Source organism: Aphelocoma coerulescens, chromosome 6 (assembly GCF_041296385.1).
Source record: "Aphelocoma coerulescens isolate FSJ_1873_10779 chromosome 6, UR_Acoe_1.0, whole genome shotgun sequence".
Classification (NCBI taxonomy): Eukaryota; Metazoa; Chordata; class Aves; order Passeriformes; family Corvidae; genus Aphelocoma; species Aphelocoma coerulescens.
In genome coordinates this window covers 29,053,854-29,077,010 of record NC_091020.1, presented here as the reverse complement: position 1 = coordinate 29,077,010, position 23,157 = coordinate 29,053,854, and the positions used below count along the sequence as shown (strand labels likewise).

The window sequence follows — 23,157 nt, the reverse complement described above, 5'->3', positions numbered from 1 at the left end:
ACTCACCAAGAGCAGGGAGGAGGTGGGTCTCTGGTAGGCTCCCACCTGGGCTCATAGCACCGGGACCGCACACGGCTATCCCGGGATAACCAGGGCCGTTCTCTGAACGTGCCCAAAGCCCCACTGCAGCCAGAGGTCACCATCCCAAACACGGGGCACCCCTGAGGAGCCCCAGGAACCATCCCACGGTCTCATCCCCCCGGCGCCTTCCTCTCCTGCTCCCGGCTCCAGCCCGGCGCTTCTCCCCGGGGACCGGCCGCCGAGGGGCCCCACGCCCGCGGGGAGGGTCCGCTCCGCGGTCCCAGCTCCCCATCGCCGAGCCAGGTCCCGCTCGCAGCCCAGGGCGCCGATCCCGGCCAGCTCCGCGGCTCCGGGGCGGGGCGGGCGGCGCGGGCGGGGCGGCCCGGGCCGGCCGGGGGAGCCGGCGCTGCTGGGATCACAGGCTGCGGAGCGGAGCCGGGTGCGGGCGGCGTCGTGTCCCGGAGCCCTCGGCAGTCGCAGGGCTGCGGCCCCGCTCATCGCCATGGAGAAATACAAAGGTGAGGTGAGGTGAGAGGGGCATCACGCGTGTCCGTGTCCCGCGGCAGCCCCGCTCGGGGACCGCCGAGGGTGCACTGGGGACCTGCGGGGACGGCGTTGGGGGGTGACAGACCCGCTGACACGGGCCCCTGCGGAATGCCGTCCGCCCGCGTGGGAAGGCGGCGGTGGGATGCGGGGGCAGCTCCCGAGGCGATGTTTCCCGAGAGTGGGACCGGGATCAGCTGCGGTGAAGGGGTCCCTGCGAGTGGGGCTCGAGCCCAGTTCCTGGCGCCGGGAGGGCTTATCCCGCGAGTGGGACCGGGCGGTGAGGGCGGCGTCCAGCTCCGCGGAGAAGGCGGACGGATAGTGGGGACGGGAATTGGCTCCTGGGGGAGGCGATCTCCGCTAGTGGGGCAAGCGATCGGGGTCCCCGCGAGTGGGGCCGGGGTCGGCTCGGGGATGGAGGGGAAGCGGTGCCCGCGAGTGGGGCCGGAGCGATGGGAAAGGTGCGGGGCAGCGCGGGCAGGTCCCACCCGGGGATGTGAAGTCCCTGTGTACCTGCTCCGGGTACTGGGTAGGAAGGGCAGGAGAAGGAGAGAGACGTAGGAAAATTTCATGCTTTACCCGATCCAGAGATCGGGACCTTTTTTTGCCACTTAAAAGCAGCGTCTTGTTGCATTTTCTGCAGCCGCTCAATTGTCTGACATTGCCTGCTCCGTCTTTGGTCCTAAACCGCGCATCTGCGTGGACTTCCCACCCTCCCAGGCTGAACAGGCACGGCATTGAGTGTCCTGTTTTCTAAGCGCAAATAGTTTTGGTGGTTAGGGAGAGGGTAGGTGAGCAGCTCCCAGCTTTCTCCCTGGCAGGTCTCATCCGGGCTGGCTGTCACCCACAGCCCATTTATTTCCTCTCAGTCAATGGCTCTGGCGCTTCCTGTGTGTTGCTGCTTGGTCATGAACACCGAGACTGGCGCATCTCAGGTCCGTGCTGCTATGGGCGCTCCTGGACACTTTTCAAACACGAGCTCTCCTTGCCAGCTGAGGAGGGAGGAGGTGGGATGAGGTGCCCAGGCATGGGGCATTTGGATATGTGCGGGTACTCTGATTTCTGCTCCTGCTGGTGTGTAGAAACCTCCCCTGGAGGAGGTGGATCCAGCATTTGTGTAGCACGGAGTAAGTCTGCAGTAAATTTTACCTGTTGAGAGGAAATGTGACTCTCCTTGTAACTGCTGTCCTCATGGAGCTTGAACATTTAAGTGGGGAACTTGGTACTTAACAAATGTATTCCTGCCAGACCCCATTTGTACTACTGTCAAACCAGAAAGGTTAGCCTAGACCTCAGTAGATGCATTTTAGCTAATAGCTCTCATTCCCTAATCCTGCTTTGGTGAGGACTCCATATGTTGAAATATCATATTGTGTGAAGTTAACTTTTGCCAGGACTGTGTATTTTTTTCACTGTGCAATACTTTAGCATTCTGACAGGGCTGGCACTGTGCTGCCTGTTGCATTTTGATCCTTTTCCTCCTTACAATTGATGCTTTACAGGCCTGATAAGCACAATAATAACACACTGCAAAAGCGATCTTAAGGATTATATTACAAATCAAATATTGTGTAGTTGTTTTTTTTTTTTTTTCCCCATCCTGGCAGGGTCTGCACAATTCCATTCAGTTCCAGTAGCAAAGCAGTAGATTCATTAAGATTCAGCTATGTTTTGTATATTGTCTTTTTAAATATGCACACTGCTCCCTCAGAGCAGCAGGGATGTTCTGCACATGTGTGGTGAATAAATAGCGAGCGCAACTGATCGCGGAGCCCTGCCAGTGCTTTCTGTGTTGGTGCTGACGAGAGTGGGAGCGGGGGTGGTAATGAGGCACTGCCAGCCCTGCGGGGCAGCCACAGGGGATGGCACCGCTGGGACAGTGCCTGGGAGGTGTCCCCAGTGTGGGGGGTGACTGGACTCACCTGGGGCTGGTGAGATGTGGGGGAAGGGCTGGGCTGGAGGAGAACATGTGGGAGTTGGGAACCTTGAGGAGCAGCTGGAGAAGGCAGACAAGTGAGTTTTTATTAATAAGCACGGGGGATATGTGCCCGTTCTGGTGGGGATAACTTGTTGATGCCTTGCTATGGGAAGTCTTCATCCTTTTCACTAGCCAGGCAGAGTGCTTGTGCAGGGAAATCCTGTAATGATAGAGATGGATGGACTCAAAGAGGGCTGTTGAGCAATGAATTGGTGTTCTGGGAAAAGGAATTTGACTACAGGATCTGTCCTATTACTTACGAAATTAAGTTTGCATGCATCAGCAAACAGCAGCATTTCTTTCCTTTAAACATGGGCAGGGATGTGCACTAATCCAGACTCTAAGATGCCACGTGCAAGAGGTGTCTCTCGTGTTTCAATGACAGGTGAAGCAGCCACAGAAATCTGGTTGGGTGGAGCGTGCAGAGCCGGGTGGGGTGGGAGGCTGGGGCTGGTGGCTGGCAGGGTGGCACCGATGGAGTGGGAAGAGCTTGGGCTGCTGGACTCACATGGTGGGAAGTGAAGGAGGGATTGTGAAACTCTCCTGGGAATGGGTTTCCTCTCCCAGCCACTGCAAATGAGGTTGCAAGGCCAGCTGCATAGGAAGACACTGCCTCTTGACTCCTCTTGGGCTGTTGAAGCTCTGAAGGATAATCTTGATGTGCACTAGGGTTTTTTTTCTGCCAGGCTGCCCTAAAGAATGTCTGCTGTTGGTGAAGATGCTGTTTAAAAAGGCACCTTCTCCCTGTGATTAGGAAGTGTGTGTGAGGCCTAGAGAGCAGCAGTCCCAACAGCCCAAGGGAACAAGAGGGAGACCTGCAGAGAGCAGGTGTGACCAAGGGTGGTCACTGTACCACAGCTGTATAGTGACAAGGACAGAGCTGCTGGTCTCTTGCTCTTGCTCCTCCTGTTTCCTTCGAGTGCTCTTTCACCCCCTTCCCATGTGTTTTGCCTTTGAATATGGCAGCTGTCCCAACTTGTGCTCCCTGTTCTAGGCGCATTATGGCTTCTTGCCTACTCCTTACCATGCTTATCAGATATGGCTGGCTTGTCTGTGACCAACCATCTGCAGACCCTGGCAGGGGAAGAGGTGCTGAGTGCACTGTTACTGATGAGGGACACCTTTATTCACCCGCTATTTCTGTCAAGTCCTCCCTGACACCTTTGTCACCGCAGTCACGGCTGATGCAGCCCTATGCTCATAGTCTAAAATGTCAAGTGAAGTGAGCCTGGAGAGGTTTTTAGGATTATTACTGTATTTTTAATGTGTTAGAGATCTGTAATGGAAATCAGAGTAACTTCCAGCCCAGTTCTTCAAAGAGAAGTGTTCAGCATTCATGTTTTACTGTTTCTGTTGAGCAAAGATTCAATCTTCACATTTCTTATCAGAGGGTCCTTGGAAGTGTTTGTAGTGCTCCCCCAAGGAGATGAACATTGTTTGCCCATGGAGGAGAGGTTGTCATCTTAACAGAAGCTAACAGGTTAGTGTTGATAAGGAGTAAAACAGTGACTTGGTAGAAAGAAGTGTTTGGTTGCTAAGTTAACATGTTTTAACTGGGAGGGGAAGGGGGGGGTGCATCTGTTTAGGACTAGGGCATGTGTTCCTTTCCACATGTTCTTGCACATACAAAGGGGTATGCTTGGGGTTAGACTGCAAAGTGGAGACATGAATGAAAGACATGAACCCTGGTAACAATCTGAGGCCCTGTATAATAATCAGAGTTGGAAATGGATTGATTCATATGAGCAAAATCTGGGCTCTATGCAGACGTATGTGGTTTTTCCTCAGCTGATTGTCCACACAGCTGTTGTGTTTAACTCATTGTCTTGATGTGGCAACTGGAGAAAGCAGGGCAATGTGCTGCTCTGTGACGAATCCAATACAATTTTCAGCTGCTGGGCTGAGCTTTCGTTTAAATGCAGATGAAAATTAGTGTCATGCATAACCTCAGAACATACACAGTAACTCTCACTTATGTGAGAGGAGCCCTGGTTGGTTTTGGAGAATGGAATGGCCTTGGTTGGGGAATAGGCAGCAGGAGTGCAGAGTTATTTACTCTGCAGGGATTGAGGACATGAAACCTTTTTTCTGCAACTGAAACCACAGCCTTTCTCAAACATCTGCCATGCCCACCCTTCTAAGCCATCCCACACTGTCACCTGTGCCAGTACAGTACTTCTGTCTCTTCTAGTTCAGATGCATTTCTTGTTTAAACAGGGCACATGAGGATGCTCTGAGTTGTGTTAAGTACACACAGGGCTCTCCAGTGCTCTCCACACCAGGACAGGCTCTCTGCAGAAGGGCTGTAGGGATGCTGGCTTCAGCCCCATTTCATAAGCAGTGATGGCTCTTGAGATGTGTGCATGTAGCTGCCAGGTTTGGGATGCTCCTTTTGCTACCCCTGAAATGATCACTGGGGCTGGCTCCATCTTTTGAGAGTAAGGTCAGGGGAGCAGTACCCCTGCAGCCCTGCTGCTCTGGCTTCTGTGCCCCATCTATGTCACTACCAAAATTGCCAAGAGCCCTGCTCCTAAGCCAAGAGAGAAGCTTTCTTCCTAAAATAAGAAAAAAATAAGAGGATAAAAGCTAGTTCAGAAGCTCTGAGCCTTTGAGCATCTGCTTTTGGAATGTTCCAGACAGGGCACGAGCCCTTCCTTTACCCCTTTGTGTGTAAGCAAGTCTCGTTCCCCTTCCTCCCCACACCTTCACCTCTCCTCGAAGTGGGCCCTCTGTACCCTGCTGGGGACTGGAGACACTGCCTGAATGAGTTTATTGTTCCTGGGTTTTCACTGATGGCTTTCACTGAACACCCACAGCCAGGAACACAGGGAGTGTCTATGCAAAAATGCTTGTACTGCTTTATTCTGGAGCATGGCTGGCTCTTCCAGCTCCCCGCAGTGGCGATGGGCTGGGGGCAAGCAGGGAACTGGGCAGCTCGTGTCACCCAGGCTGTGCAGGGCTGTGCACCAAAGCAACACAGGCTTTAAAATCTGAATTCTGGATACCTGCTCAGCTGCGTACTTACTCCTCAGTGTTCCCATCTCAACATACAGCACATATGAAGGATTCAGTGACTTGACTAAGCCTAAAGATTTCATGGCAAATTCAGTACCTGAATGCCAAGCTCCCTAACTAATGGCCAATGCTGTCCTTGCAACCATCCTGCCTGGATCAAGGGAAATTAGGGATGCTGTTCTCTTGAGAAGTCTTTGTAAACTCTAATTTGCTATACCCTCTGGAGAGGCAGGATTCACCTAAGGCAGGGAAGTGCATCTTCAGGCAATAGCAACCAGAGAGTCCAGAGCTGTAGGGGACATCTTGGGGAACCAAAAATAAGAGGTGCACCGATCATCAAAGGGGATGCAGAGCATGTGCACCCAGGGCATAGGTGTTCCTCTCTGAAGCTGTCTGGCTGAAGCACAGATACAGACCCAACAAGTGTATTGGGATCCTACAGTCACACAGCCAGTTTGATGACCTGCATATTATTGTTTACTTCATCTTGGAAGTTGAGTCATTTGTACTTTTCTTTTGGGTCAACAGACAAGACAGACTGGTCCAGTCTGTGCTGCAGCCTGTCAGCACAGCTCTGTGGGTCAGAGATGTGTCTGACAGGGCCTTGCTCTGAGGAACTGCTGGTGCAGGTGTCGATACAGCCACTTTCTGGGCTGGAGCTGCTTATTTGGTGCTGGTTTGGTGGTGAATAGGGAAGAAGTGTCAGTGAACAGGCAAGTTCCCTGGCAGCAGCTGAGAGAAGGCAGTTCCATTGTAAGAGCTATGCTGCACTGTGAAAAAGAGGGGTTAAATTTGGGAACTTCTTGCTGTGTGCTACGGTGCATGGCTAAAAGCCTTGTGTGAACTGGAGGAATGACTGTAGAAGTTCACAAAAGAAAAATCCATTTAGAAGCGTTTGGTAGAAAGCCACCGATCTCCTGGTACCCAAAGTTCTTTTTTTTTTTTTTTTTTTTTTTTTTTTTTTTTTTTAAATAAAATTACTAAACTTACTTGAATCCAGGGAGCAGAGCTTTAGGAGGGGAAAGCCTCCAAAACAAACACGAGTTGCTAAGGGTGGCCAGAGGAGCCGAGCCCTTTGCGAAGCTCAGCGGTGCTGGCGCTGTGCCCACCCGCGCCCCTTCTGTGGGGCCGAGCCTTCGCTCTGAACCCGGCTCCTCACTCCAGCCACAGCCTGGACAGGCAACAACCAGGCCTGGAGCCACCCAGAGTGGTTTGGCTTGGGGCTGGTGGGCCAGGCTGGGAGAGCAGCCCTTGCTTGAGGAGGTGAGCACGGGGCAGTTCCTGCCACAGGAGGGATTGTGTCCCCATCCGGAGGACCTGTGCTGTATCAGGGCTGTGGAGGGGAGGCCTGGGAAATGTGCTGGGTTGGTCTGAGGTTCAAAGGACAAGGGCCGGGACTTACTGAAATACGTTTCCCCTCCGCCCCACCGCTGACCTGTCGCTTTCTCCATGGGCAAAATTCCATAGAAAGCAAGCCTGAGGATGGTTTGGAGCATGGCAGTATTGTGTTTGGTTGTAAACAGCTCTGTCTGGAAGTAAGTATCTCAGAATTATGGGATCAGACTTAAACTCCCACGTAACATACAGACTTGGCCACTTGCAATTTAATAAAAGTATTTCCCTCCTTGGTTGGACTGTGCTCTGTGTTGCATAAAGATTTTCTGATTTTTTTTCTTTTTTCTTTTTTACCCTTTGCATCTGCTTAGGATAAAAGTATAGCACAAAGCTTACAAAAAGCCTGGGAAATAGGGATTCACAAGTCTTAGCTGGCAGTTTAGCCTGTGGGCTTCATATTTCTGAGTGTAGGAATCTCTTCCAGGGATAACCAGGAGCAGTAGCTACCCCCAGCACTGGTGTGATGCACGTGGTTTTTTTACTTCCTTTTGTGCTGTAAGGAGACTGAATCTTTTGAAAACTATCTTTAGATTCCCAACCTTGCTAATAATTAATGAGGCTTTCAGAGCTGGCACTGAGCTTGGGGTGTAGAGGTGGGCAGCTAAGCAGTTGGGATGCTTTTTGAAGAAGTTTGCCTAACACTTTGGCAGCAGTGCTTTGAAAGATGTGGGTCTGAGCCAGGAGATTCTTATAGTTTGTGCTCAAGTTGTGGCTGGAGCCCTTCCCTCTTGGACTGAGTGAGGTGGGGAGAAAGTCTTGGTCTGCTGCAAGGAGGGGATCTCTGTCCCGCAGCCTGCGTGTGTTCTGAGGCAGCCAGCCCAGGCAGGTGGTGAGGGGAAGCATGTGTGCAGCTCCTGTGAGATGAGATAAGGTATCTGCAAAGAGATCTCTGATCCAAAGTCGCCCTGCAGATCTCATCATTGCTATTTGTCACTGCAAAGTATGACAACTGTTAAGGCTGGGAAGAAAGAGCTGGCTTGCGGAGAGCCTGAGTTGCACAAGGTTACATGATGTCACAAGCAGCTTTTGCTGAGAGTCCTCCACCAGTGTGTGTGAAGTTTGGGGCTTTCTTCTGCTGAGGAATGCAACCAAGCCAGCTGCAGCCCCACAGCCTTCCAGTAGCACTCTCAGTTTGTCATCTCTGGAAGGAACCCGTGTATTTGTTCAGACAGTCCCAGTGCCAAACAGCTCTGACTCCTGATGGTCCTGCTGTGAACGAGCTGAAATCAGTAGAATGCAGAGATGCTTTTTGGTGCCTGCTGGTAACAGGTACGTGGTTGCAGCATTTAGGGGGTCAACACTCGTGGTAGCAAAATATCACAAGTCTGGAAATTGGGGCTGACTTTAAAAGTGGAGATATGGCCAGCCCAGACTTGTGCAGTGGCTCGTGACAGCTGGAGGCCGTCTGCTCCATCCATCCCATCAGCAGCTTCATCCAGGCTGCTCGGCTGGGGAGCACGTCCTGGCTCCTTTGTATAAATCCAGCATCTCCAAAGTTCTTTTGTGTTCTGCTGCAGTCTCTAAATATGTGCCACGTAGTCTTGAATGGTGGGAACGTCTGCTGTTTTTATTGTCATACTTTTCAGACTTCTCCATGGCTCTGGGGAATGCAGAATCAGCCAGAGAGCTGGGATTGTAGTGTACAGTTCCACATCTGCTAAAGGGCTGCCTGATCTTGGTAGCTGCTGAAATGTGATAAAGAAGAAGAGGGCACTCAGACTAATTGAGCTCAGTTAGCAAAGCAGCTGAGCTGTCTTTACCTCTCTATGGTTACCTGGGCAGAGGGGTGGGATGTGCATTCATATCACCCAACCACAGCCAGGGTTTTGGTCCCTGTTAGGAATTCAGTACACATGCACATGGATGGAGGCAGTTCTCTTTGCTAAGAGATGAGCTGTGTGTGAAGTTGTGTAAGCTAGGTCTGAGTGGAGGTGCCAGGCAAAGGCAGGCAAGCCTGGCTGCTTCCTGTGGTCCAGAGCCCTCCTCCCCAAGCCTTAGGTCACAGACAGCTGGGGGCACACTGGGCAGGGTGTCTCTGGCTTCACCATCCACTGCTGCAGGGGTCTGGAATCTGCTGGGTGGCGTGGTGGCTACGTGCTTTTTCTCCTGGATTTTTTCAGTCCATATGGCTTGTTAACCTCATCTGGGGCACGGTGCACTTGGTGCCTGGGGCTCTAGGTGTAGCCAGTGCTGGGCCTGCAGGTACTTTTGGAGTTCAGCAACCTCATCTCTCTTGTTGGAAGATGGTCACAAGTGCCCCAGAGCTGTGCAGTCACCAGTGAAATGTGCGTGTGGCAGTTTGGGGTGGTTTTGGTTTTCTCCCATGCCAGTGCTTGTCCTCCACACTTACTTGTGTCTTGCTTCTCTGAGCAGCAGTGTCAGAGCTGAATGTGGTTGTTGGTGATGCTCAGCCTGTGCGGGGTCACAGTGACCTAAAAGCCAGTGACCTCTGGAACAGGTCAGTCATGTCTGCAGAGCAGCTTCTTCACCCTTCACCCACCAGTTCGTCCAGTGACGCCTCCTTTGGCCGGGCTGTGAGAAAGCTGTAGGAAGACATGAGGACTAAACTTCTCTTGATGGTCCTACTCAAGTGTTACTGGATTCTGTCTATAACTTAATTAATCATAACACTGAGGAGTAAATGATATAATCATTTTCTGCTAGCAAGGGCCTGTCTTGTTTCAACAGAAGTCAGCTACCAAACTATTTAGTAAAGCAACTCTTGTAAATGATTTACTCTTGAGTTAAGCATGGTATTATTTTATATAAACACAGGTTTTCATTACTGCTTCAGCTTTATTCCATTTTCTCTCTTCTAGGCATATTACAGGATACACACATGTATCCATGCACAGAGTCTCTCGCCTTTCTCTAGTGAGCAATGCTAGCTGATGATATTACCTAGTTGCCTATGTGCCACATCAGTTTAACTTGCTACAGCTAGAGCTTTGAAGTTGTCCCCCTCAAGAGATGATGGTTCTTGGAAGCTAGGTTGTCTTCCAGGTGTTGAAAGGAGTTATTGACTTGTTTGGTGCTGGCTGCCCTAATGCAGTTCTGTACAGACCCTGTAACTGATTAAAGCGTGTCAGAAAATTATCAATGCTCCAAGTGTGGTTTGGCTTACGTTTGAGTCCGTGTGAACTCCAAGGTCTGGTTCTAGGAAAATTCACCAGTAAATCAATCATGAAGTGTATTCATTATGCCAACATATACTCTTGATTTCTGGGATATTGAACTGTAATTCTGTCTCTGACCATGATCCACAGCTCTGGAGACACTGCTGATGTGGCCTGTCATCTGAGCACTTGGATCGTGGTAGCTTGTCACACTTTCAGCTCAGTGGGCTCTTGCTTTAATCACCTGTATATGCCAAAATACTGATTGAATCTGTTTATATGGGTTACCCTGGTCTGTACTGAGCCAGTGTAAACTGGCAGTGTGTGAAGCAGAGCAGACCTGGGCAAGGATGCAGTTGCTTGAAGCCTGTGCCTGTTGGCATCCTGCACTAGTTAACTTCAGTGAGCGTAGTTTTCCTATCAGGTTGTTCAAACAGATGCTCTCTGAGTGTAGAAGAGATTTATTTCTGGAAATTGAAGTGGGAGTTGACAGAGTGGGGGGAAGTGAAATGGCAGTCAAAATTCCCATACTTTATCCTAAAGGCTGAATTCCCACGTCTGGCTGAGAAGAGAAACAAATGCTTTCTAGACCCAGGAGGCTTAGCATTCCCCGAAACAGAATGATTTATTTTTAATTCTTATAGTTCACTGGAGCTCTTAAACCAAAAGAGCAGTGACAGCTTTACTATACTACTTAGAAATAAAGGCAGCAAGCTTTGGGCGATGCTGATGTTGAAAAACCTGGAGTGCTGTAGGAAAGGAGGGCAGGTTCATCCAGACATTTGACCCCTGCCAAGTCCAGCCCAGCCAGAGCATGGCCTGAATTGCAGGGGCAGCACCCACAGGCAAGGTTTGACTCTGGCTGGAAATCTGTGTTGAACAGCACGGGATTTCACATTGGTGTTTCTTTGGACTGGCTGCGTCAGCCTTCCTTCAATTCTTTGGCCTAAATAATGACATCCCCTAGGCTTAGCATATGCTTGGTATTTTTCATTTGCTGCTGATACCATTTCAGCTGTGGTCAGTCTTTTATTCTTGTGGTGGTTGGCTACAGCTCCCACAGGAATGCCAAAGCCATGGGGACTGACAGGAGCATGGACGGGTTGAGCACAGAGAAGGGTACTTGTGTGAGAGGGATTGAAGATCATGAGTAGGGTGTCCTATTAGTGCTGTGCAGGGGTTAAAATGGACTATCCTTGCAGTTAATGTTGGCTGTCCCTTTGAAACTGGTGTTGCCCCAAAACCAGGGTAAGAGCTGTGGACTGTTGAGTACTATTTCCAGATCACACATTCCTACACCTTTGGCTGCTCGGTGTCTCTGTTAAGAAATGTGTAGGTCTGGGTGAGCTCCAATGCTTTGTTTAAGATATTCTTCTAACATTTAACTCTGAGCAGACAACCTCACACTGACACTCCTGGTTAGCTATGAGATCTTTGCAGTTTGCTTTTGTTCCCATGCTGGATTGAGGCTTTTGTTGGAAATGCTCTGTTTGCAGCATATGTTCTTGTTTTTCCTGATAAACATGCATGTCTGTTGGCTCACATTTAGATGAGGTGGGAAGGGCCAAATTAATTCCTGGTGTCATTCCAGCATAGTCAATGGGCTGACCACAAGGATCAGACTGGGTCTAAGATTTACACTGCCTTGACTGCAAGTTTTACCAATTTTTACTGATACATTACTTACCAGTATTTCTGGTGCAATTGATAAAGATGCCTTTGAATTTAATATAATAAAAGGTGATTTGTGATAGAGGAGGGATGTAGAACTGACAACTCCTTAGCCAAGCAGACTTGCTCACAGTTCCAGGTGCTAATAGCAGTGACGTGGCTGACCCTTGCTCCAGACCAGGGTCTGGACTGTGTTAGTTATTTGGACCATGAAAGATGAGGAGATTCTACCACACTGGAGACATGCTTTATGAAAATGCAGCCAAATCATCTGTGGACACTTCAGCAAGGACATCTTCACCTTCTCTGATCCTCTAGGCTGAAGCCTCTCCAGCTGCTGATGCAATGGTGCTCCTGGGAATGCTGGCTTATCCCAGATTCTGGGATGGAATTTCAAATTTTCTTTCACCCGTTGATTGTACGATTGCCTTTCCTCATTCATACAGTTGCTTTTTGTTGGTTATTCACAAATGTGCAGGACTGCTCTGCCATCATGCTGACAGAAAGAAGGAAAATGTTCAGTTTTGAATATGGAAAAGGAGTTGCTGCTTAGCACAGATGGAACTGGCTTCTAGATGAAAGAGTCAAATACCAAACTGTTATGTTTCAGTTTGAGCAGGGCAAGCTTTGATCTAGAGGAGATGACTCAGTCAGTAGCAGGGAACAATTAGTTATAGTAAGTTTAGAAATAAACCCTGAAGATTTAGGCTATGATGGCTTTGACACATCAGTCATAGCATATATTACATGAAAATGAAAACCGTAAATATCTGAAATTAAGTGTGGAGGCTTTTCTGAACAGAGAAAATAAAACATTTCTGATATTGGTTACCAAGCGTTTTCCTCAAGTCAAAAAGAACTCAGGGTGGGGTAAGATCATTCCTATTGAGATAAGAATAATGAGCAATGTGGACAAAGCAGGAAGGGGAAAGACTTCCTGCAGTGCAGCTTAAGCCGGAGGTGGGGCTAGGATGAAAATTGGGATCTTCTGGCCTCAAGTCAGGCTCCACAATCCATCTCTGCTGCCCACTGTTCACCCTGCCTCAATGCATCATCCCCTTTGTCACCTCTCACAGCACTCTGGATCAGAAGGCGGCCGCGGTCAGGCCCTGCTCGGTCACTGGGCTGGCTCCAGTTGCACAGAGCAGGGATGGCCAGATTCCTGCTACTGAGCTGCTTTTATCTGGAGCCAGGTGACCGGCCCTGATCAATGCAGCTGTGTTTTGTGGCACTGCAGCTGGCCAAACAAACACAGCTGGAGCGTGGCTGGGTCCCTGCGCCTGCCGCACTCACATCCATGGACTGAGAGCTGTGTGCCATGTCCTGGGGACGTGGTGAAACACATCTGGCTTCACACAATGGGCTGTTGGCAGTCCCCAGTGTGGAAGGAAAGTGTCACTGGTACTCATTATTTCTGCAGCTTTATTCCATATTCAGCCCCTGACCTTTGTTTTGTTCTGTGCCAGTGTCCTATGTAGGCTAAGAACAAATGGGTATCTACCTGAAGAATGTTTCTTGGTTCCTTTTGGTGGCTGCATGCAGGAGGTGATGGAGGCTTCTTTGGCACAGTTGCCTTGTGAAGTATCCTGCTACTAAGTTTGTTTCTGCTGCGGCTGAGTTTATTTCTCCTCAGTCTCACAATCCCACCTCCTTGCCTCCACCATTTCTGACAGTAGTTCTCCTTCTCACCAGCTGACAGCTCCTGACTTTTCACAAGGTTACTATTCTGCTGGCTTGGCTTGATAGTCTGGACAGTGATGGGAGCAGGGTGCTGGGGCAGGGAACCAGTCTATTGGGTAGCAAAGCTCTGTCAAGTGGGCTCCCTTGGGATGCTGAAGATGTGCAGGTCCTTCAGTGATGCCTGGCAGCAGGACTCACCTGGTCTGTCTTGTAGCCCTGGTCACAGAATTTGTTAGAAAATAGAAGGCTGGTTAGGTGGCCCAAGCTATGCGGGTTTGGAGGTGACATGCCTCCTCATAGAGAGGGAGAAGATCCTTTATAGCATCTAGTTCATCCCATGGCCTGGACAGTGTTCATCTTCTGAGGTTCTCCCCATCTACATGCAAAATATTCCCAGTGAAGTGACTTGCCTCAGTTCTCCTAAGGATTATTGCATGGTCAGGAAGGTCCTCTTATTCTTATGGGTGTGATGTATAAGGGCATCAGATGACTCATATTGGATGTATATAATGGAAGAATCAGATTGTTTCCTTGCTTGGCATGGCAAACAAAAAGCCATTTTCACTGATGCCAAAGAACAGCCAGTGTTGTGATGTGAGAACTGGAGACAGCGTGTCTGTATCAGCGGATGTGCTGAGGATGCAGCTACCCACATTCCATGCTGTCACCAAATCAGAGCTGTCCTGGCTCTGGGTCACAGCCAGACTGCATTCAGCAGGCAGTGCCTGTCCCACTGTAATGTCACCATGCAATTTGTCAGACTAGTGAGAGTGTGAGAGCAGAGGTTGTGCTTGGAGCGGGGTCAGAAGCTCAAGGCTTGCAAACAGAAAGTGTTGAGAGTGTGGCTGGAGGGCAGCAAGGTGCTGGCCAAGCACTGGCTGAGCTGCAGGCAGGCACCAGGGACCATCCATGATGGGAGGGCTCCGTGCTCCTTCTGGGGATGCATCCAGGGCAGCCCCACTGGCCTCTGGCGGGGTGCTCAGGTGAGGGGCTGACCTCTGGCAGGTGGGGAACAGGGCTGAAGGATTGTGTCCCCTCCTCAAGGAGAAAGGAGCAGGGTCACAGGTGCTTTCATCCTGGGCTGTGTGGGAGGGGGATGGCACCTGCTGTCCATCCTACAGCGGAGAGGGCTGAGAGCTGCCAGATGTCTTCACATTCTTCTCTTCCTCTTCCAACTTCCCTTTGTACATACCATTATGATGATTTGTTTTGCTGATGCATTTCCAGGAACTAACACCCATTTTCAAAGACCTGCAGAGGCAGAAGGAGTTCCTTTCTGTGAAGGAGCAGATGGTTAATTTTATTTTTTAAATGGTTTCACTGTGGGCAATGGCTCTCCTGCCGCAGAAAAGACTTCTTCAACCTAGGGATCCTTCTTTTAGATTGTCTTTCCCTTAAATCCCAGTTTTTTGAGTAGAATAGTTTTAAATGTGTTGTTGATGTTCGCATGCTTCAGTTTACTCCTGTCTTGAGTGCACAGAACTGCCTTTGCTTTAAAAGAGAATTGTGAAAATTAATGTCTTTACCCAGTGGCATTGCATGAATGTTAAAGGAGAAACATTTTCGTGTGAGTAGCACTGGAAATGTGTATGTTCTCAAACAGAACTCCAGGGGCTCCAGTCCTCCAGGAAATGGCCCAAAGGACTGAACCAGAGGTGGTACCGAGTGTTTATTGAGTGAAGCTGCTGAGGGACCATGATAGTTTTACGGATTCCTGTCTGTTGGGTGGGATACATGCAGTGAGAATTTTCGTCTGCAGCCATAAAACTACAACCTTTACAGTCAGCTCGGGTTTTTGGATGACTGTCAGATCTCATAAAATTGATGTTTATGAATGATAAATAACAGTTAATGTACCTAAAGACTTGGGTGTCATAATGATTATTAGCTACTCTTAATGTATGTTGTAACAAAATGTAACTTTACTCCAGAACTGGTGGCAATCCTCAAAGCTATAGGGGTGTCCATACTGCAGGATGGTCGTGGAGGTCTCTTAGATGGAAGGAAATGGATGTGATAAACGTATCAGGAAACAAACAAAAAGTCTGTAGAAATTTCTGCTTGCAGGCAAAGGCCATACTTTTTAAGCATAGGACAAAGAGATAATAAATTATAAATTCAGCAGGGAACAAGGAAGTCATGTAGCAACTGCAAAAGATCCAAACATATGGAAAATTCAATTCTGTGGAGAATTAAGTCACTATTATGTAATCAGGATCAATGGAAATGAGCTGATGTCAGTATTGGACTGGCTTAATGCATGGATGGAAAATTGTGTTGTCTCAGAGAGACTTGCTAATAGGAGTGGAAGCTCCATGTATGTTGCATGTCCATTAGCTGCTGGGTTTTTCTACCTAGGAGGGGTCTGATCCAAACCCAGCAGAAGTAAATAAGCTTTCCACTAACCTGAAACTCATTTGGGGTCTCAAGGTAGAAGATCTGTATGAGGTGGCAAACAGCAAGAGCCCGGGATGCACCTGTACCTCATACTGGTTGTTCAGGGTGAAACTTAGCGTTTTTTTCCATCTGTCTGAACCTTTTGCACTACAGGTTACCTGTCTGTCCCTCCAGGCAGGGCCACAGTGGCCTTGGAAATGTCCTGCCCAGGTAAGGGCCCAAACCCCCCAGCTGTGGACTGGAAGGAGCTGTACCTGGCACGAGGAGAGAGGGGTGTCACCTGTGCCCAGGGCAGGGAACTCCAGAAGTGTTGTACACTGATAGCATTGCAAAAGTGCCCTCCTGGCCTTCCTATGGCATGACTGTGATCCCATGAGACACAGCATGTGGTGGGGAAGGGATGCAGAGCAGAAGAAAAGCTCCTGGAGAAGGGCAGGCAGCCGAAGCACCTGGCAGGGTCCTGTGTTTGGTGTTCTGTTGTGACAGGGCTTGGCAGCAGCAGCAGCAGTCTTGGAGTTTGTCCCTGAAAATAAGCCATCATTAGCCTGGCAGCTGTGCAGGGAACAGCAGAACCTGCTCCTTGGCATGAGCCTGCTCTAGTTGGTGTTCCTGTCCTTGGGAAGGAGGGGCAGTAGTGCATCATCCTGGGTGTGCACATGTGTGCTCTGGCTGGTGTGAGGGAATTGGCAGCACAGGAGTGCACTGTGCCAGAGCCTCCCTGCTGGAAAAGCTGCCTTGGGTTCAGCAGCAGCAGTTCTTCTTTGGCCACTGGCTGTCAGGCACTTTGCTGGTCCTGAGAATCCAGCCAAGCTTCCTTGCTGCTGGCTTTAGAGCCAGGAGGAAGTTTTGGGGAGGTTCTAGAGCGTGGTGGTTTTGTGGGGATTTTTTTTATGGTTGGTTAGTTGGATTTTGATGGCTTTCTTTTCAGGCTTGTAGGTGAGGATAATGGGGAGAATACAGCATATAAGGGTTCAGTGAGAAATGTGTGCTCTGGGTACCTTGGACACTGTGACAGTGATCAAGGTGCTGCACTGGGACTTACTGAAGCTGTGTTTGAGTGATGAGTACCAGGCACGTAGTAACTAGAAGAGACCTTCTGGTGGGAAGCAAAGGGATTCATGTGAGACTTTTCCCAACATGAAATAGGTCTGATGTTCTGGAGTGTTACTGTGTATCAAAACATGCCTCTGAATCAACAAATTAGGGAATAATGTCAGCTGTTAAGTGTTAGTGGATGGAGCTGTCACATGAACTGAACGTGTGGGTGGTTTTGAATTAAGAGATACCAGAGGTAGGGAGAGTAATAAGATAAAAAGTGGTGGGAAAGTCTGACCTTGACAGTTTCCAGTCCAGTGAGAGCCCAAAGGCCAGGTTGAAGTGAGTGAGGTTTCTAAGGGGGTCATCACAGTGGAGGACCTGAGTTGCTAAACACTTCTCAGGCACTGGAAAGGGGAGCTGCATACCTGCTCTTCCCTAGCCAGGCGTTTCTGCTGGTTGCTCTGTGCTGGCTCTGACAGTCAGAACTGATTCATTGGGCCAACCTAATGGGGACAAAACACCCACAAAACAAAAACCAAATCCTTTTGTTGCTGCACATATCTTCCCCTGAATGAGAATTGATGTGGCTCATCATCAGCTCATGGTGGACACCATTGTAGGTGCAGGGAAGGGCTGAATCTGTGTAACCAAAGGCAGGGAAAAGGAAGAAGACAGAGGATCTCAGTAGCTCTGTGGGTTCCTTGTGAAAGGTTTGTGGATCTGTGAAAAAGCTTTGATGTTTCCCAAAGTGAATTTATTGAAAAGATACAGAGGGGACTGTACGACATGAAGATACCAGACAGTTAGTTCCTTAGACATTTCTTTTACATTTTTAGAAAGCCTGTGTATCTTAATTCAGGAAATATTCTCTGTGAAATGGAATAATCCCTCTTAAATTTCTGTTAGAGAGGTGAAGACACCCCTGGCTTTGTGAGCAATGTTAAAGTGGTTGTGTCTCCTTCCTACCCAGCAGCTTTGCACATTCACTGAAGGCTGGCTAGTGTCTTTCCTGAGAAACAGCTGCTCAGAAATTTGGGAGGAAAAATATTTTATTCCTCACATTCTGGTGGATTTGAGGCTCACCAGCTGTTTGAGAAGCCTGCCAAAGCTCCACACTGTTGTGGAAATATACAGTAACTGGGCATAAGTAGCTCTAAGCCCTTTTTGGACTTAGGGGTGAAAATATCTTAATGCTGGGAAGCTGTTGAATGTCTTTTTCAATGTAGAAATGAATCAGAAGGGAATTGTGCTGTCTTTGCCAACAAATAAACTAATTTTGGGGAGTTTATTGTCCTTGTGTCCACAGGACCTCTTATGCTCTGCCTGTTAGCTGGAGCTGCCCAAGCCCTCCAAGGCCCTCATGTTGTTAATGTCTGTATTTGAAATACAATTTTCAATGTTTTTTTTCCTGAAAAACTGCTTCTTAAATTACAGTTTTGAGTGATTGTATACATAATCTGTGTTATTTCCATCTGAGAACCAAATTCTCACTATATTGGTGAAAGTATCTGAATGACTTCAAGGAAACTAGGCCCTAGATCTGGCAGGCTGGGTTAAACCAGGAAAGACAAACAGAAGATCTCTGTCAAAATGACTTTGTGCTAGCAAATGCAATTTCTGTGTTTCCCTGAGTAAACTATTCTGATTTGCTTTTTTTCAGCTCTCTTCCCATCCGCAACATGGAGAAAAGTTTATATGAAGTATTTTGACTGCTGTAAAGCAAGGATTTTGTTAGCTCTAAATTGAAAAGAAATATGTTTGCCCCGTTCTTAAAGCCTGTCTCTGGATGAGAAACTGGATTTTTCCCAACTTAGGATGCAGTGGGGGTACTTGGCCATGGGGATAGTCTTGTCCAGCTCAAATGTGTGCCCAGGTTGGGATGTTATGGTCCAAGGGGGTGGGCTGTGGATGGGTGAGCTAGCGGATAGGTAAAGAACTGGCTAAATTTTGGGGCTGAAGAAGAAAAATATTGTGCTTCGTGCTCTACCTGAACTCCTGCCTTCGGGGTGTGCAGAGAGGGCCCTTGCCCAGGGGGAATGGTTGAAGGCCATGTGAGCTGTATTTAGCTGTTTTGTGAGTCCTGCATGCATGTCAGGATAGAAAGTCCAAGACTGCTCTAATTTCTCGCCAGGAGCTGCTTGTGTGTGGCTTTTACAGTGGGATAAAGACTGTGGGAGCTGTCAGTATAGCAAGGGTTCTCCAAGCTGGCTTCCTTCCTCTGGCTGGAATAGGTCAGTCTGCTTGTAGCAACCCTGTCCATCGGTGAAACTCAGATCAAGGCTTCTTTAATGTGGAGTGAATTGTTCTCTTGGGATGAAGCTCCGGCAAGAGGCCAAGAGCCCAAGATTTTAACAAAGAAGCATCAACCTGTTTGTATGATTTTTGTATACACTATACAAATCTCCTGAACAAGATGTTCTTCTAACCCCATGGAAAGGAAGGCCAAGAGAGAAAGTCTGATGCATTAGTGGGAGGCATTCAGATGCTGCCAAAATGGTGTGATGTAACTTGACACAGTGCCAGCATTTCTGCTGTAAACTGAATGCAGGTGAATGCTGATTAAAATGAGCCTGCACAGTATCTATCTACTGCATCTGTTGTTTGGTTTGAGGCAGCATCTAGAAATACAGGTGAGGGAACCAGATTCTGTCTGGCTGATGATATATGGGTATTCTTATCTCTGTATTTTCATCCAGAAACAGAAATACAAACAACCCATAGATACACAGTGTTGCTCGCTCTAAATAGCCCCAAACACACCTTACTACTTACATTTGGGTTTTGATGATTAGACAGCTTGGGAAAATGCTGGCTTTATTTATTACACCCTATCCTGTCACAGTCTTGGTGTGTGTAAAACTCCAACAACAAGCTTGGCAAATGGAGAGAGAGCAGTGGGTGTTTATTGACTTTCTTTCAACACTCTCCTGTAACATCATCCTAGGCAAACTGGTGAAGTACAAGCCCAAGAAGTGGATGGTGAAGTAAGGCAAAAACTGGTTGAACTGCCATGCTCAATAGATTGTGACTAGAGACACAAAATCCAGCTGGAGGCCAGTCACTTCTCCATCTGCATTAGTGACCTGGTTGAAGGGGCAGTTTTGTAGATAACACCAAACCAGGAGGAGTGGCTGATGCACCAGATGGCTGTGCTGCTGTTAGGAAGGGCCTCTCTAGGCTGAAGGAATGAGCCAGCAGGGATCTCCTGAAGTTCAAGAAAGAAGGGCAAAGTCCTGCCCTTGGGGAGGGATAACCCCAGGGAGGGATAACATGCTGGGCCAACCAGCTGGAATGCACCTGTGCAAAAAGCCTCATGGTGGACACTGAGTTGAGCATGAGCCAGCAGCGTGCCCTCGTGGCAGCAGGCCAGCAGCCTCGGGGGAGCATGCATTAGTGTGGGAGCACACATTAGTCCAGTCCTAACACGTACTGGTGTTGGATACACCCTCGGTAACAGAGGTGGAATTTTTAAACAAAAGAACACACAAACCATCCTGTGATGCTTCTCCATGGTGGCACAATCTGTGTCAGTCAGGGGAGTTTTATCTTCTTGGAGCAAGGCCTGTGTTCCCGTAACACGTGGCACACCCGTCCCGTTCCGCTGGATCTGCTTTTGAAACGCTCCAGGTATCTGTGAATTTTTGGCTCTAAAGCTATTCTACAGATGAAAATCTTGAGTGTTGACAGTGTGCTGTCAGGGCTGGAAGATGAGGCTTTTCTGTGCTAATGGGTTTAATGCCTCCCTGATTTCCTCGAAGCACTGCTAAATGTGTCATGCAGAAAGATGGTTTCATTAGCAGTTCTGCTTGACTGGGGGAAAAACACTCTCATTATTTATTTGATTGGTTCAGCATGAAGTCTCTCTTGGCAGGTCAGTCACTTCCCAGGCCCTCCTCAGCTGCTCTTTTCCAGTCCTGTGCTGTGAAGGAAAGGTGAGCTCCCAACCGTGGCCAGCTGTGGTTGATGTGGGCAGAGCTGCTGGCCAGGTCACCCTCCAGTCTAGCCAAGCACAGTGTTTGCCATGTTGACCCTCTTTGGCTACCCTCTACTTTTGTAGGTCTGGAAGTATCCCTGGGATGCTCCTCACCAGAGGATCTGGCACATTAGGTCTCCTGCACGCTCTGGAGTTCAGCTGGGCAGGAAGGACTTCTAGGGGAAAGGAACATCTGTTACTCCTTAAGTGTGACCACTGTCAAGGTTTCCATCCCTTCAGCAAAGCAGTTCTTAGCCAAAGGCCTGGTAACCTCTGATTTTTTTCAGGAGGAGAGGGAAAGGGAGTAAATCTTCAGGATGATTCTTTTTTTTAACTGAAGAGATTAGTTTTGTTTTAAATTACAGTATATTGAGTCAGTGTCTTTGACACCCACAGCTGTGTTGGTGGAAAGCTGCTGAAGGGCCTGGCCAGGCAGCATCCCACGTGTCTGCTGTAGCTCTGTGCAGGTTGCACCTTGCAAGGGGCCTTGCCCAGCCACTCGTGGAGGATGGTCCGTGCTCAGCTTCGCTTCTCCAGCGGGAGCGTTCCTGCTGGAGGGTGTGAGTGTGCCCAGTAAAACAAATGACATTGTTTTCACATGGTGTAAAACCACTCCCTGCACCTTCCCCTGCACCACTGCCTGTGTCCTGGCCGTAAATCCTGAGGGGAAGCAGGGCTGAGTCATCTGGCTGAGTGTGTATTTATAAAACAGAAAGGCTGGAGCGCTGCGGAGAAGAGAGGCCAGCGCTCGGAAGGTCTTGGCCAGCGATGGTGGGTTCCCCCACGCCCTGTTCCTGTCCTCGGGCTTGGTTATTGACCCAGATCACCAGGTGTTGGCTGTGAGGTGATCAGTAGGAGCTGATTCAAGGAAACCATCGATGAGGCATCAGACTGCTGGGCTAATTTGCTTTCTTTTTCCTTACAAAACCTCACACGTGAGCTCAAGGCAGAAACATAAGCATGGAAAAAGGCTTGCAGCGGGGAAGAGCTTTGAAGCTTTGTGATGCTCACAGCTAAGTTGAGCTGGCTGGTTGCACTTACCCCACAGCACCCAAGGGGCTGGTGGGGGATGCCTGTGCAGTTCTGGCCATTTTGGCTGCTTCTTGCCTTGTCTACAGCCTGCAGCAAGGTAACTTTGATCTCACTTGCATAAGGGTAAGCAAGAGGGAGCACCAGGGCTGCTCCTGGGAGCACTTTGGAGTGGAGTAGCCTGTGCTGTGGCACAGAGGAGCTCAGCCTAGCCTGGTTCTGAGCTCAGGGTTATGTGGTTGTTTTGCAGCCTCCTCACTTTCCCTTCCATCTCCTTTCCTCCCAGAATGACAAAATCAGAGCAAGGAGGTTTGGTTTATTGTGCTGAGTCTCTCTTTCCTCCACCTGCTCTGGCAGCTGATCTCTTAATGAGCAAAGTTGCCTGGGGATGCCATTTACCCAGGGGGAGCAGTTCCCCCTGCACTGTTGGATTGATTTTTTTTTTTTTGTGCAAACTGCATGTCCAGCCTTGCTTGCGGGTGCTGTTAATTCTGTCCATGCTTTCTCTGGAAAAACTGGTTTTCGGCAGGACTGTGTTTGCAAATCTTCCTCCTTCCTGGAAGGAGCAGGGTGAAACAGTTGATGATCCTGATACTGTGTGATGGAGAAGTAGAGACAGTGGAGGGGAGAAGTATAGGGTCTTGGTTGGGGATTTGAGGCCAGGGGATTTCTGTTTGTTTGTTTAAGAATGTTTTATTCATTTATTCCTAATTGCATACAGTTCTCATAATTGCTTAGGCCGTGGCTTTCAGCTATCTTGAAATGAAAAGAAAATACATGTTTGTCTTCCAGCACCTTGGGAGCCAAGGGAAGCCTTAACCAGAGCCAAGATGTAACGTGGCAGTACAAACACTAATATCCGATGCTCCCCCAGATTTGTAATTAAAAGCTGATGATTTTCCCAAGGTTACCAGAAGGACACCAGCCTACAGGACCCAGTTGTCTGGCTGCTATAACACTAAACCTATTCCTGTGGCAATGAGCTGATTGCTGTTGGGCTTTGTGCTGATTTTAGGCCTTTTTTTCAGTGTTTTTTGGTTTTTGGTTTGTTTTTTTGTTTGTTTTTTTTTTTTAATGAGTGCTGCTGCACATCTCCCTTCTTCCTGATGCAACCAGGATCTCAGCACAATTTCTTGGCACTGCAGCATCCTGTAAGGGCTGTGGGCAGTGCCAGGCACTCTGCAGGGATGTCGTGAGAAGCAGCCCTGTTGCCAGAGGTCCCTGAGTCCCGATACCATCCCGGAGATGAACAGGGCCAGTGCAGCTCCAGTGGCTTCTGCGGGGGCCTGGTGCTGCCTCCA

The 23,157-nt window shown here is 48.9% G+C and overlaps 1 protein-coding gene across 4 annotated transcripts in view; it reads left to right on the top strand.

The window, feature by feature from the left end:
• The first annotated feature begins 431 nt into the window (after positions 1 to 431).
• The window catches only part of AFAP1L2 (actin filament associated protein 1 like 2), a 66,078-nt gene continuing 43,352 nt past the window's right edge, over positions 432 to 23,157 (top strand). For 3 of the 4 annotated variants that reach the window (XM_069020073.1, XM_069020072.1, XM_069020075.1), the window contains exon 1: positions 432 to 539. In XM_069020073.1, the coding sequence (XP_068876174.1) occupies positions 524 to 539 (16 nt within the window). In that variant the 5' untranslated portion in view covers positions 432 to 523. Of the gene's footprint in view, positions 540 to 21,878; positions 21,957 to 23,157 lie in introns of those variants that run through there. The other variant, XM_069020074.1, reaches the window with a different exon arrangement.